Below are 16,627 nucleotides of genomic sequence, written 5' to 3'. Positions count from 1 at the left end.
ATATATATATATATACACACATTGAATTATTCAATTTGATAATATGTAATCAACTTAGGCATCCCTCCCAAAAAAAAAAAATCATAAAAATATTCATAACTCATATTCGAACCCTGAATAATTATTCGAATACCTGAATAATTTCGAATATTCGATTAATCGTTCCCATCCCTAGCCAGGACAGAGTACATCTGACTCGAGACAAAACTTGCTCGAGTCCAAGTCGGAGCGTTAATGTACAAGTCGAGTCAGTCATCGTGGGCTAAAAATTCATGAGTCCGAGTCAGAGTCATCGTGCGCGAGAATTCACGAGTTCGAGTCGAGTCCGATTGCGGTAGTGAGCTTGTAGATAGGTTATTTTCAAATAGCCGACCCGACATATATAGGTTTAAAGTGCTCATGTTCTTTTGCGCTTGTTTTCATAGACCTGGTTGCTTATTCCTTCCACAAAAACTGGCAACCCTCGTGGAGAGACAGACAGAACACTACCATTTGCATGCGATCATGGTACTTTAATGTTAAATGTATAGAGTATATTTGCTTTACATCGTTTAAGTATGATTGACATTGCAAGTTGGTATTATTCAGAAGCAAAATAATAAATAAAAAAAAATAAAAAATAAAAAATCAGCATGACGTCATAGGATCGCCGTAATTTAGAAATGAGATTGCATAGGTGTCTGAATCGAGATCACGATCTTTTTTAGATTAATCGTGCAGCACTACCCCCCGCTGACAGTTGTTCACCAGCGTCCATAGTGTCTCTCCAGCCGACCCCCCCCCCGCCGTTCACGCGTCGACATTGCATTTACATGTCCCACATTGTCCCACACAAACATACTCTGTCCCACGTGTGGCTTTCTGGCACCTGGTCACCCTATGAGTAGGCCAACTTAAATACTTTGTTCCCCAGGTTAGTGCCAACAACAGTGAAACAAGCAGCCATTGATGAGAAAGTGGAGATAGTGAGCCAGACTTCGGACGACCAGCTGGTGGCAGAGTTCTTAAAATCCCCAGTGAGGGGATCAAGGGTCAAGCACTGACATCCGTCACCAGGAAACTGGGACTTCGAGGTGAGATTACGGCTATTAAACAACATGGATATATTTATTCTGCATATCATTTCTTAAAATGAATATACACTTTAGTGGGAACTTTTTTTTATTTCCTGGATTTCTTTTTTTAAAGTCATCAATTAATATTTTCATAAATTAAAAAGGACTACAAGGTTGGAGTCAAATGAGTAACGGACAGTTGTGATGTGCCCAATTATGCCTGCTCCCATTGCAGACGTCTTGTTTTATCAACGATATGGACTGTATTCCCTCCCTCCTGTGCTGTGTTAATTGCAACTTGTAAAGATCATCTGGCAGTTTCTGTTATGCAAAAGAGGAACATTTTCTTTTCCCAGGTGGAGCAGGTGGTGCAACATCATTTCACAGTCCTTGCTTTTCCTGTTCATTGAATAATATTCATGAGGCTCGGGCATTTTCTCTGCATATGGCAATGGTAGAGATGTGTACACCAGATTTTACCCTGTTGACCTAAAAACCTCCATCACTTGTAAAAAATAAATAAATAATTGTGTTACCATGAAATTACCTAGTGATATTTTATTATTATTATTATTGCTTATCATCCTTGTGTGTATTCTCATCTGTGTTTCTCTCTTGTTCCGTTGCTGCTGGACTTCCCTATTGGGATCAATTAAGGTCGATCTTCTCATGTTATAGAAGAGTGTGGCCACATTTCCCACCCAACATTCCTGAGTAAGCCGTCATGTTGAGGTCACTGTGCTCAAGATATCTTATAGTTAAGGCAGCATAGTCAAGGTCACTGGAAGGTATTGGTTTCTATAAGATGCTGTTCTTAAGTCTCCAGAATCAAGTCATGCACACGAAACACTTTTTAAAAACAACAAAAACTGTTTTATTGAAATGTGTTCTAATGTTCTCTGGGTGAAGGAGCTGATTCCCAGACAGTGTGTGCAGTGTGTGTGCAGTGTGTGTGCAGTGTGTTCTGAGGACTGAGAGGAGATGACAGAGTGAGGCAGCTGACCTCATGCCTCACTGCCTCTACCAGACTGAGAAGTCCTGATCTGAAGATACTCTATATCAGTTACATTTACTGCTCCACCAGCAGCAGCACAGTCTATTGGTTTTAAAGAACACATTTCTTTGTTCTCACTTTGCTCTACTCCAGACCAAATCCCCAGAGGAGAGAATCTTCTCCTCTGAGCTGTATCGCACCCACAGCCACAGCCCCTGTCCACAGTAAAGGAGTGGAGAGGCTATTTCTGCACTCAAGATTGTAATATGTGATGGAGAACAGTCACTGTTCATGCATGTAACAAAATAAAAGTCTATTCTTACGTTGTAGATTAAGACTTCCCTGCCAAAGAGACTTAAGAAGAGGCTGAAGCAGACTGAGAGTCCTTGGACTACAATGTGTGCAAGAAGAGGTTTGATAAAAAGGAAAATAAGAGGGTGAAATGTTCTCTTGTTGTGAAAGGAAACGCTTTATTATGTTCAACTGTTATTGTAAAAGCTTATGTAATACTTCGTTTCATTTTTAATCCGCATTGCTGTTTTATAACTGTCCATGATTTTTTCTACAATTGGTATTGGTTTAATACAATATGGTGTTTGCTTTGCCAGAACAACTCAAATAAACTTAAAGCTAGAATGATGTTTAACACACAAATACAATCTTTCATGCACAATAGTGAATATTAAAGGGGAGCAGTGTAAGATTTAGTGGCACCACCTAATCATATCCAGAACACATACGGTATCCTCGACAGAAATGTAAAAAATGTTAACAAGCCCTCTCTAGAGCCAGCCGTTTGTCAGTTCAGAACCACACTGCAAACATGGCGGTACAATATGGTAAAAACAGTGATTCTAAGTTTCACATGAAAACAAAATGGTAAATATCTCACTCCTTTCTGCCAATGGGTCTCCAGAACTCTACACAATGGACCTTCAAACGAGGAGGAGTTCTGTCCACCATGCTATTAAACCCCTCCTTTCTGTCATGTTGTCACAATTGGATGGATTGCACCCATTGAGGTGGCTAAAATATTGTACTTATGGATAGGTGTGTGCTATAATGCTATTGTAATACAGTTAGATGTAAAGTCATTCATTTAAAACGCAAGATGTACATCTAATCACATTCATGAGATGAAATCACTGATAATGTTTTAAGAGCAGTCTTCGGTGCCCCTTTAACGCTCATTGACGCTGAATCAGGTGATAAGTAGCATAAGGTTGTATTACTGTCGGTACAAATACAAATAGTCACACTTTTGCTGGTAATATCTATCTTCATTTAAAGTACTATAACATGTTTTGGAAGTTTAAACTAACCAATACGCTTACCTGCAATTCTTTATTTCATGGTAATTTCTTTGGCTTTAATAATAAGGTTGTCTTTTATGTGAACCCTCTATCAATGAAGACAGAGTCCATATATAAGCCCCCCTTACTAACTGAGCGAGAGTGGAGCTGCATTACCTGGTGATGTCCCACACACAGGAGCTGACGATCACCACATCAGGCTTGAGTCCTTCCCTCAGATCCTCCAGGATGCTCTCCATGTACGGGGAGTAGATCCGTGTCAGGAAGTAGAATCTCAGTAGGTGGTGGTCGGAGCGGTATTGCCGGACCTCTCTGTACCCAGTGCCGTTAGTCAGGGGACCCAGACGACCCCCCTCAACCAGGCAGTCCTGCTCGAAGGAAAACTCCCCCTGCAGCACAGAGGACACATGTAATGCCAGCACAGGAGAAGTGTTCCTCCGTCACACGAGCACACGGCATATTTTATCAAACGACATTCACTCATATTTAACCACTCAGAAAAGGGAATTCAAAGTACCTCATTTCTTTACTACAATGTATGCTTGCTTGGGTGTTTTGTCTGTATAGATTTTCTGTGCTATCTGAACTTTCTTCATTGAGGTGTTTACGTGTGAGGAGTAATATCAATAACGTAATGTCTTTGTTGAAAAGAGGAGGACACCCTCCTCTCTGCATTGAAATGTAGCTTTATAACCTATTGCATGTATTTTGCATCTTTAGAATTGTGCAAAAAAACGGAACCTGGACCTTGATGGTGGTACAGCGAGCGCGTCTGGGTCAAACTAAATATTCTGATTACTGATAACTCCCAACTTCAATATATTAAGGGAATTTCCCCGAGTTAATAGACACTTAAAAGGTCCCATGTCATGCTTTGCGGTTATCACCCGTCCCCTTGTGTTATGTAGCTTTTTATGCATGTCACGGTCTGCAGAGTCACAGCCCCTCAAAGTGCACCCTGTAGGGCAGGGATCACCAACTACATTTGTCCAAGGGCCGAAATGTAACCAATAGACTATCGCGGGCCAGCGATTTTTATATAGCCCAGAATTTTATAAATAGTATTCAGATTACTTTTAGAATACTTTATTTTTCCATAACAGATGGGTATGTTTTGGTGAACAGGAGACACGTATTTTACTGTTTTCATGGCTTATCAAGAACTCAAACACGACATCTTGGTGTCATTCTGGACAGCTCTCATCTGCACCCCCCATAAAACACATCACCCGGACTGTGTTCTTACTGTCTTAAAACCTTTCCTTGGAATATGTTATGCATTGTAAGGTGTCCTTGGGTGCTTTGAAAGGCGCCCCTAAATAGAATGAATTATCATTATTATTTATTATCTGAAACGATGTAATAACTTTTAAAACTTGTTCCAGTCACTTGCCCCATGCCTTCAGCAGCAGCAGGCCATTCACTTTGATTTCATCCCGTTATGAAATGTCATCATTTCGACAATAAAGAAATGATACATAAACGTTATCTTGCACATTTTATCCAACCATCTCCGTTTCTAACTTTCAATATATTTTAAAAGAGATCTCTCTCTCTCATCTGCGTGCGGGGGCGGGGCCTCACAGACACGCTGCATCTCTCTCTCGCTCACAGACACGCTGCATCTCTCTCTCGCTCACAGACATGCTGCAGCGCTGTGCAGTGTGCACACAGTTCTGCCGGTAATGAATATTACATTTTGTGAGGAAACTTTTCCACTAATAATTCCAATAAGTATTCCAAAATGTATTCACTTCAGGTTTACGAAAGTAACTGTAATCAGATTACTCGTTTTTCAAATGTAACGCCAGCTGAATACAGTTAGCCTACTTGATTTTTGTATTCTGATTACGTAACGCCGTTATGTTTTCCGTTACAACCCAACCCTGCTTCTTGGCTACTGTCCCGCAGCTCCAGCCTCTCTGTTGGACTGTGTCGCAGCGGGGCTACTGCTGTGGTGCGGAGCGCATTAACCAGACTCTTCACAACGAAGGATCACTTCTTCTTCAGGGGAGGGAAGGTTTCGCAGTACGCAGTCTACTGTCCCGCAGCTGCTGCCTCTCTGTTGGACTCCGGTACTTCACCTTACTCACGAGACGTTGTAAACAAAGAAATGGGTGGGGGGCGAATGCAGTAACCACTCCGCCAACGCCACAGTCACCCCCTTCGTGCGGGCCGGATGAGAATGTCTGGCGGGCCGGATGTGGCCCGCTGGCCGCCAGTTGGTGGTCACTGCTGTAGGGAGTAAAACTCTAACACCGAGAAGACCTGTCTGTGCTGCCCCAGAACGCCTCGTTGGACATTTCTCTTTTCCATTGTTTTCTTCCTGGTCACAGTGACCTAACGACGACCAAATGGACCAATCCGTGGAGCTCCTCACACACACTCACTCACTCACTCAGCCTCGGCTCCGTGGATCTTCACTCAGTTCGCCACACTGTGCCTGGCTGTGAGTGTATGTGTCTGCTCAGGCTGAGTTCCACGGTGTCTTGCTGTCTCACAGACTCCACGCAGCAACCAGGAAATGACACCAGTAATCCAGCTCACACTGTCCGCTCCTCACAGCAGCAAGCCCCGCAACGTCCCGCCAACACAGCACCCAGACCCCAAGCAGCATTCTCATCTGTTTGTCATTACTGGTGTCATTTTCTGGTGGCTAACAACTGCCATTGTCACACATAATCACACATCAGAGCACAGTGGGCTCACAGGCAGGGAGGGGGGGTGGGGGGGGCAGGAGCTCCAACAAGCCGTGTAGGACATGTCGGGGCCCTGCCTGCCTGTAGCTTTGCCGCTATCTGTGTTGATAGGTAATAGATTAAGAGCGGTGAATCAGCTTAGATACAGGAAGTGCTCAAACGTTTGTGTGAGTTTATCTAATTTAGCAGTGATTCCATGTCAGCCACAGCTTGTTACAAAAAACCTGACTGATAGTGTGTTTAACAAACTTAAACTAGCTTTATTAAATGTCAGGTCTTTGGCAGGAAAAACATTTTTAATCAATGATTTTATCACCGAGCACAATCTCGATTTTATGTTTTTAACAGAAACTTGGATTGAACAAAATAACAGTGCAGCTGTTCTTATCGAATCAACCCCTCCCAACTTTAGTTTTATGAGTCAGGAAAGAATGCATAAGAGAGGGGGTGGAGTTGCTATTCTGTTCAATGATTCCCTTCAATGCAGGAAGACATCGTATGGAAACTTTGATTCTTTTGAATATGTGGCCCTTCAGCTGAAATGCTCCTCTCGAGCTCTGTTCCTAAATATCTATAGACCACCCAAATACTGTGCAAGCTTTTTTGATGACTTTACTGAACTGCTGTCTATAGTGTGTATTGACTTTGACCGTCTAGTCATTGTTGGTGATTTTAACATCCATGTTGACAACCCCCAGGACAGAGGGGCTAAAGAACTGTTTTGTGTTCTTGATAGCTATGGACTGACTCAGCATGTGACGGAGCCCACGCACAATACGGGGCACACTCTGGACTTAATTATCTCAAAGGGTCTGAATATCTCTAAGGTTGTGGTGACTGATGTTGCACTGTCTGACCATTCCTGTGTTTTCTTTGAGAGCTCTATTTCTGTTCACACAAATGTTCAAAAAGAGGTAACCACAAAGCGATATTTAACTGAAAATACTAGGGAAATGTTTACTCAGAATTTTTCTACCACACTTGCCCCTGCTAACACCTCAGTAAATGAGCTAGTAGATCATTTTAATTCAAAAATTAATTTGAGGCACGTGCCTTGTTTGCTACCGTCGACAGACTAACTAACCCCCCAGTGCCAGTAGCCTCTGAATTTCTATCCACCAGGGCGTGCAATGATTTTGCCTTTTTCACTGACAAAATTCAGAAAATCTGACAAGCAGTCAGTGCCTCTGCATCAGGAACAGCAAATGTGTCTCCTCTGTGTCCACTTAACATCAATTCAAGCACCATGACATAATTCAATCAGATTAATGATAAAAACCTAGAGGCCATTATACAACTTCTGAAATCCTCCTCCTGCTGCCTTGATATTATTCCAACAGAATTTTTCAAAGATGTTTTGCCTTGCATGGCCTCAGAACTACTTCATATAGTAAACAAATCTCTTCACTCAGGTATTTTTCCACAGGCCCTGAAAACTGCAGTCATTAAACCGCTCTTAAAAAAGAATAATCTAGATGCTTCAGTAATGAACAATTACAGGCCCATATCAAACCTGCCTTTTCTAGGTAAGATCATCAAAAAAGTTGTTTTTCAACAGTTGAATAATTTCTTGCATTTAAACTGTTTTGATGTGTTCCAGTCAAGCTTTCGTCCAAACCACAGCACTGAGACTGCTCTTGTAAAGGTCTTTAATGACATCCACTTAAACACAGAGAGTGGCAGAACTTCAGTGTTAGTATTATTAGATCTCAGTGCTGCGTTTGACACTGTTGACCACAGCATATTACTAGACCGACTGGAAAACTGGGTGGGACTTTCGGAAACAGTTCTAAATTGGGTTGAATCCTACCTAAAGGACAGAAACAACTTTGTTTCTATAGGTAAATACAAATCTGAGTTGACAAATATGACATGTGGGGTTCCTCAAGGCTCCATCTTGGGGCCTCTTCTCTGGCTCAGATAATGAAGAACAACAAAATAAGTTACCATAGCTATGCAGATGACACACACATTTACGTAACAATTTCACCAGGAGACTATGCTCCAATTCAAACACTGAGTAAGTGCATTGAACAAATTAAATGACTGGATGTGTCAGAACTTTCTTCAATTAAACAAAGATAAAACTGAGGTAATGGTTTTTGGAGCCAAGGCAGAACGTTTAAAAGTTAGCGCTGAGCTTCAGTCTGCAATGTTCAAACCAACAGATAAAGCCAGAAATCTAGGTGTAGTCATGGACTCTGACCTGAGTTTCAACAGTCACATTAAAACAGTTACTAAATCAGCCTACTATCACCTAAAGAATATATCTAGGATTAAAAGACTAATGTCACAGCAGGATTTGGAAAAACTTGTCCATGCTTTTATCTTCAGTAGACTGGACTACTGCAATGGTGTCTTCACAGGTCTCACTAAAAAATCTATTAGGAAGCTGCAGCTGATTCAGAACGCCGCTGCTCGAGTCCTCACTAACACTAAGAAAGTGGATCACTCCTGTTCTGAAGTCTTTACACTGGCTTCCTGTGTGTCAAAGAATAGATTTCTAAATACTGCTGCTGGTTTATAAAGCACTGAATGGTTTAGGCCCAAATTACATTTCTGACCTCCTGCTAAATTATGAACCATCCAGATCTCTCAGGTCTTCAGGGACTGGTCAGCTTTCTGTCCCCAGAGTCAGAACTAAACATGGAGAAGCAGCGTTCAGTTATTTTGCTCCAAATATCTGGAACAAACTCCCAGAAACCTGCAGGTCCGCTGCAACTCTTACTACTTTTAAATCCAGGCTGAAGACTTTTCTTTTTGTCGCTGCTTTTAATTGAACTATTCATATCTTAAACTGCACTGTAACTTTTATCCATATATTTTTTCTTTTAATGTTTATTTTATTAGCTTTTCTTTTTTAATGCTTAATGTCTTTTATTTTTTTGTAAAGCACTTTGAATTGCCTTGTGTTGAAAAGTGCTATATAAATAAACTTGCCTTGCCTTGCCTTGCCTAGGACAGAGAGTGAATACACATACTATACAGAGATGGTGTTTGAGAAACCAATGTGAGTTTGGAACATTGAACAATGTAAATCTATTCTAGTAGACCTCAACACTGGAACTATGATCAGTAGAAATGGCCATGACACGGGACCTTTAAGTAGTCTATTTAGAAAGAAGAAAAAAATAGTATGAACAGATTTCATTTATATTGTTAACTTTCTACCTTGTCTCTTTGTGTATATATGTCCATGTTGCACTGTTGGAGGAGCCTGTGACTTCAGTTTGTCATTGCTATATATACACTGTAGCTACTGTGCACATGACAATGAAGCCTTGAATCTTGAAAAAAAAGATAATTTGTTTCTAATTGATGAAGACACAATGAGGAATGGATGTTAGACAAAAGACAGCAGGCTGTGAAGTATGACTACTTCTGTAAGTGTAGTTTCATGTGAGTGGAAAGATTTACTTTGGACTTGAGCTGAGGCAGAGTTAAGAACTTATCCCTCTGAAGCAGCAGAACCAGGTCTTTGTACATTGAGCGCTGCACTGAAATCAAAAGACACATGCAACAGGTTTTACTCACATACAGTAAAGTATCTGAAAACCCTTAAAGAACAACAACTTGAAAAGGGACAGAGCAGTGAGGGATTTAAAAGGGTGTAGAAGGTGTGAAGCAGTTTTCCTATAAGATTCAGTGTTTGGTAAAGACTGTCTGTTCATGTCTCTTACCTGAGCCTCCAAGAACCAACACAAACTTGTTGTGTAGCAGCTGCCTGGCTTGACTCTGCATTACAAAGGTATCCATGGCTTCAGTGTCTGTTCACAGGACTGGTGGTTGGGAAGGCATAACAGATGTATTACCATTTCATATTTGACTTTTTGTACCATTTTTCCATCAGTCTAAAGTAAGGTCTCTTCACTCTGTTCTTAAATACTTCAATGTCTGGATACAACTCCATCCTAATCGAAGATTAAGTGTTGGTACAGGGTATATGCAGGAATCCTGAAGTCAAATGTAAAACCTTTTAAGACCTTTTTTAAGACCCTTTCAATACATTTTAAGACCTCATCGCCACTTTGAGTTCTAACCTTTAACAGTTTACCTCACATTCACTATATACATTATTGATTGTGCTTCCTCCTTATCTTCCAACCATTTGGACGCAGACTTGCATTTCCCCATAACGATGTTGTTTAACAACCGGCGTAAACGGACCGTCGCGCGCTAGCGAGCAGTGAGCTCTCATCCTGTTCAGATGACGTCAAACCCAACGGGATGCCATCAATAAACTACACAGAATCACACTACACACTAGGGCTGGGCGATTTGGCCTAAAAATAAAAACCTCGATTTTTTTCTAACTAATGGACAATTTTCGATTTAAACCTCGATTTTTTTCTGTTTTTTTCTAAACAAACCAGACCAAGGCAAAATTGAAATACATATTTTCTTTATTAACACAATACAAATAAATGAGATTACCAAGTAGTCTAAGCCTATGTGAACAAATCAGTTGTTCAAGAATAAAAAAAATAAAATAAAAACAGCACCACGGCACTTGGCTGTCATTAATGTGCAAAGATTTTTTTTAAATCAAACTGGAAAAAAAATCTCTTGTAGGCCATCCCTGAAAAAACTTGTAAAATGAAATACAACAGATAATAAATAATGATAATGAAATGAATAATAAAAAAATACCCTCAAACAAAATAACATCCCTTTAACTTTCTAGGAAGTTGTCTTTCTACAGACCTTACACAGAACAGTTGTTTGTTCTATGTATGACCGCTTGTACCCGAACCACTTCCATACAACTGAAGTAGCACCTTTTTTAGGAATGAGTTCTTCATCTGTGTTCGTGGACATTTTTATGGTACGTCTGTCGGTGAAGCTGTGAATGTGATTGTAGTAGGCTATGTGACTACCCGATCTGCAGCTCTGCACATGCGCACAGTGTTATAAATTAAAATCAATGTTTTTGATGGCATAAACTACCTTAGACATACCGTCAGTTTAAATGCTGTTTTATACTGAAAAAACAGAAGTTGTCGTGCGCAGTTGTTAAGCTTTTATTCTGAAAATCCTTCATCTCCGGTTAGCATTTAGCATGTGGCTAATATACCATTTACTATAGAGGTGAATTTAGTAGCGATATGACACGGAGTGTTGCACACTGAAACCTACTGATTTCAACACTACAACTACTGTATAGACGTCGAGATATTATTATTGCTGAATATTAAATGAAGGTACAGTTTATTTGAATACGTTCGTTTACAGACGTGGGTAGCATGAGACAACAACCGGAACTACCAGAAATGAAACCAGCCTTGAAGTTTTTCCTGTCTTGAGTATTGATTACAGCGTTCAAAACCATATTAAATGAAAAGTCATGAAAGAGATAAGGAGGAGAAAAGGCGTGTTTAGTTATATATGTAATGTACAATGTCTGAGTCCTCTGTTATGCTCAACAACGAACAACGAACACAGCATAACAACAGCAGATCGGGCAGAGCTGCAGATCGGGTAGTCACAGGCAATGTGGCTGAGTTTTGTGCGCGTTCTGGAAAGTGAGAGAGTAAGCTACTACGGAGTCCCTTAAAGCAAAACAAATCTGCGGAGTCTAGAAATGTTTTAAAATCGCGATTTTTCGGTTCAGCCATTTTACAAACCGTAGGAAAGTAAAAATGCAAATTAATCGTGAAAACCAGCCCTACTACACACCTACGCAATGATTACATTCAAGCACACTGTAGAATACAACCTCTTTGGACCATTTATATACTTATTGAAAACAAGCTACAAAACGTAATACCTTGCCGTTTAATACTTTTTAATAGCCTTAATTTTCGCCAATTGATTTATCAACTTTTAATACTTTTTAAGACCCCGCGGACACCCTGTAGTATATATGGGTCACTCCAGAATTGGAGGACATTTTGTGTCCCACCTATGACATTTCTAATGACTCATGCCTAAAATATGGATTAGAAAATGTCCTCAGAAAAATGTAAATAAAAGTTGTAAAAAAAGTGGTTTCAAAATAATCTTTAAAATATCCAAGGGCTCTCAAATTATTCTTAAATTATAATTTTTTTCAGTCAATATCTTTAGAAAAATGTAATGTTATCGATTATTTAGCATAATCTACATGTTTTAAATGTGTTACAATATTTTCCCAGTATAAGAATTGTAATAAAACACTATACAATATATCATCAATACCCGAGCTGGCCAAATCAATGTGTTACATAATGTGTCTTCACCTCTTTTTCTCAGATACATAACAAGTTTTTCTAAGTGTGTCTTCCACAGAACCGCTGTTCTGCAGTTTGTGTGGGCCTACTGTACTGTTGCACAGTTTACTGTAGAAACTATGTCCAGGACAAGGTATTTGGAAGTTTTGGAAGATTCATAGCTAACCACACTGAAGATTATGATCATGATCATGATTATGATTATTGATCAGTCTTCTCATATCTCTAACATCACCAGAAATCATAATTTAAGGGGTTATTCACCATTATACGGAGCCCCCCTGGTGACATTGGTGAGAAAAATATTAATACGTGGCCACGTATTAATAATGCATGGCCACGAATTAATAATGCGTGGCCACAAATTAGTTATTACGTTCCCACGCATTAGTAATTCGTGCGAACACAATAATTATTACGCAATAACTAAATCCAGATAGTCTATAGAAACTGATGACTGAGTGACAAAAAGTCGAGTAAAGTTGGAACGATATTGGCAGATTCAGATTTCACGGATCAATAACTCATGAACAAAACGTTGTTCAGACACAAATGACGTCTCCTAAGTACCGTGGTAAGGTTGACAACGAACTACAATCACATTTTGATAAAAAAAAAAAGCCAATACGCACCATCCTCCAAACTGGAGACATAACATTGGTTTCTTTCTGCAGCCGGAGAAGAAATGAGTGCTCAGGGACCGTCTGCAAAGTGCAACTCCGAATAAAGAGAATACAATAATATTCAATCACTTCACTATTATACAGTATATTTCTACCAAACTCACTACACACATCACCAGTCTCATGTTGCTCATACTACAGCAGAGAGTTTGGAAGAATGTGCTTTTTAATTATTTTGGTGAATATCTATATTGTAAAATCTTCAATAAATATGGCATCATCTTCATTAACGCTACTGTTATACAGTATAAATACATAATAATAATAAAAACATTATTCCAAACCATATTCTTCCAAACTCTCTGATGTAGTATGAGCAACAGAAGACTATTGATGTGTGTAATGAGTTTAGTAGTAATATACTGTAGAATAGTGAAGTGATTGAATATTATATTCTCTTTTTTCGGAGTTGCACTTTGCAGACGGTCCCTGAGCACTCATTTCTTCTCCGGCTGCAGATAGAGACCAATGTAATGTGTCCAGCTCGGAGCGAGGACGGCGCATATTGGCTTTCTTTGATCAACATGTGATTGTAGTTCGTTGTCAACCTTACCACGGTACTTAGGAGACGTCATTTGTGTCTGAATAACGTTTTGTTCATGAGTTATTGATCCGTGAAATCCGAATCTGCCAATATCGTTCTAACTTTACTCAACTACGTTTCAAACCGTGCATTTTCAGCAGCCGAATCAAGTGCCTTTTGCTAAGGATGACACTCTGCTTAACTGCAAGGGATTGCAGAATATCATTATAATTATCTGGACTATGTGGATTTAGTTATTGCGTAATAATTATTGTGTTTCCACGAATTACTAATGCGTGGGAACGTAATAACTAATTCGTGACCACGCATTATTAATACGTGGCCACGTATTAATATTTTTCTCACCAATGTCACCAGGGGGGCTCCGTATAATTACAATAGCCCCACCTAAAATAATTTCCACCAGCCGCCACTGCTTTAGACAGTATGGTAAAGACCCGGATGTAGCTCCAGGATACCGAGTTCTCTTTACATCCATGGGGTAGCTAGGTAAGCTAGCTAAAGGTTATGTAGGCCTACGTGAAAACACAAAAACTGGTTGAAAATGCTAATAGGGACACACAAAAGGTTATCACGTCATCATGGCGTTGCATAACACCTGTACAACGTGACTTGTGATTAAAAACGCATTTAAACGTTAAATATATGATTTCCATATTCCATCAAAACAAAACGTGTTAATTAAATGAACACGCGACACTTTGTGGTGACGACAACAGAAGCGACTGTTAATATAATAGCATAGAGTTTAAAAAGTAGCTGTTATTAACCTACTGAAAATGTTGTTTAAGTAAACTTTTTTTAAATGTATAAAATACTTGTAATCTTACCGTTTTCGGGGTTTGGGGCTGCACTCCCAAGTGTCTGCAGCGCGGGTCGAAGAGAAGCAGCCTACACACCTGATCCAATCAGATCGGCCCCCTTCCGCCTGAAAAACTCAAATAAGGTCTATTATTTGTTTTTTTCAGTGGTGGAATATATAACTGTACTGTAAAAGTAAAAGTACTGTAGTTAAGTAAAACATATAGGTACTTGTACTTTACGTGAGTATTTCCATATTATACTACTTTTTTACTCCACTACATTTTGTAGTCAAATCATGTTGTACTCCACTACATTTATTTTACAGATTTAGTTACTTGCTACTTTTGCTTTAGATATTTAATACAAAATATATATAAATTATTGCATTATTATATATTATTAATATAGGTTAAGCTACACAGTAGTATTTAAAGTAATTCAAATTAACCCCACTTTTACCAAGTGGAATAATGAGCACATTAATGCATCAATAATTATGCTACAATCATTTCAAATATTTGGTGCTTAAATGGAGCAGTCTGCATAACACGTACTTTTACTGTTGGTAGGCTACTCAAAGTTTTTTTGATGCTAATACTTTTGTACTTTGACTTAAGTACCATTTGGAAATCATCAGCAAATAATCTGAGTAGTTCTTCCACCTTTAGTTTTTGCAGCCCATAATTAACCGAATAAAGAATGAATGCCTCTTTATTATCCCCCCACCCGTGGTGTCTCACGGAGAGATACCGCAGGTCCTTCCTTCCTGCAGCGGTCATACTATATAACCACCACGGCCCCTGGTAGACCCCCACACACACAACAACACTATGTGACTATGCCATATAACACCCCTTGTTGTGAAATACCAATTATGTGCAATATATATATATATATATATATGCCGTTAATAGCTCTGCAACATATGGCTGCAATATCTTCGAAACTGTTACAAGATGTGTATTTTCTAAATTGTGTAATATTTTTCATTTTTTTATCTTTAATATGTTTGTATGCATGCTTCCTATAGTTAATATTAAGCTGTCTTTGGCTCTTTTCTTGCTGTAACAAATGCACATTTCCCCTCTGTGGGAGGAATAAAGGTTTTCTGATTCTAATTCTGATATATTTAAGTAATATTTGGTTTGTGCATAGCTTTTATTTTGCCTTTTATTTTGCCTTCATCCAGACATTTTGACTCTGAAAAGCACCAATGACATTAGGCCAGGTCCCATTCTAGTGTCTCGGTTTCGCCATCACAATGTGGAACCTGAACCAATTATAGTTGCATTATTCACAGCTTTTAAATGTCAACATTTCTTTGTTTACTCAAAGGTCTGAAAGGAGCAAAACTCTGATAAATACATATTTATTTTCTTGCCTAAAAATACTTGATTAAAAATATTTGATACTGAAAACATATAACATCCAAACCAAGAATCACTCAGACAATGTTGCTAAAATCCCTAAAATCTCAGATAAAATGTGCGAGACATGACCATGTCCTCAAAGCTGGCTAGCCTTGAGTGTATTGTCCCAATTGCACAATTAAATACAAATGTAAACATATTGCTTATTTGATTTATTGCAAAGAGTTACAGTATGAGAGGACTGATACCAGAGTAACAACAATATGCAACTCCAGCCAGCAGCTTAACATAAAGAATGCATACAGGGGAAATGAGCAAGCCAATCTCTGTTAAGCTAACAACATCTGCGTACCAGCATTACAATTTACAAGTGAACTTCCACCACAACTGGGACGAGTAGAAATGTATTTACAGAAAGTGTTTGCTAAGCATTGTGTTAGCAGTGTTTCTACTCCTTATGCAACCACCTGTTTCATACACACTGCGTAAATAAAGGGCTCCAGCCAGCAGCTGGAGACGTTCTAATCCCCCGGGGGAACTTGTTTTGTCAATTTGAATATTCCCTATGCAGAAGTGCATATAATGTGTTTGATAATAAACGATCGATGAAAGGATGAAAGGTTCGGCGTCATCAAAAACTCTCTTTTGCATTTCTTTTCCACGAGGCTGAGCAGACCGATGCAGAACACCCTTAGCTCACATGTAGCTAATGGGCTGTTCTCACACACAGTGGCAGCATGCAGGCAGGGAACATCCAGCAGGTCAGTTGAACTGGTGGTACTATCAAGAATTCATCTCTTTAGTAACAGAACATCTGCAAGGCCACACAACCACATCTGGTTCCGAGTCATCGTGTCAGTGAATCAGCTGGAACAGGTGACAGGTGACTGACTGGCATCCTGCCAAGGCTCTGACTTGCTATCTTCATTTGAGAAGAGTAGTTTGACATTTTGTGA

At 39.4% G+C, this 16,627-nt stretch overlaps 1 protein-coding gene across 1 annotated transcript in view; it reads right to left on the bottom strand.

Annotated features, from left to right (window-relative positions):
* Nucleotides 1-14,406, bottom strand: part of LOC117463734 (PC-esterase domain-containing protein 1A-like) — a 53,764-nt gene extending 39,358 nt beyond the window's left edge. The window contains exons 1-4 of the mRNA XM_034106131.2: nt 14,328-14,406; nt 9,742-9,840; nt 9,479-9,558; nt 3,519-3,751 (exon numbers count right to left, since the gene is read on the bottom strand). Coding sequence (XP_033962022.1) covers nt 3,519-3,751; nt 9,479-9,558; nt 9,742-9,817 — 389 coding nt within the window. The 5' untranslated portion in view covers nt 9,818-9,840; nt 14,328-14,406. The remainder of the gene's footprint in view (nt 1-3,518; nt 3,752-9,478; nt 9,559-9,741; nt 9,841-14,327) is intronic.
* Nucleotides 14,407-16,627: the final 2,221 nt, after the last annotated feature.

Source organism: Pseudochaenichthys georgianus, chromosome 18, assembly GCF_902827115.2.
Source record: "Pseudochaenichthys georgianus chromosome 18, fPseGeo1.2, whole genome shotgun sequence".
Classification (NCBI taxonomy): Eukaryota; Metazoa; Chordata; class Actinopteri; order Perciformes; family Channichthyidae; genus Pseudochaenichthys; species Pseudochaenichthys georgianus.
The sequence above is the reverse complement of the archived record's forward strand: the minus strand, read 5'-3'. Positions and strand labels throughout refer to the sequence as shown.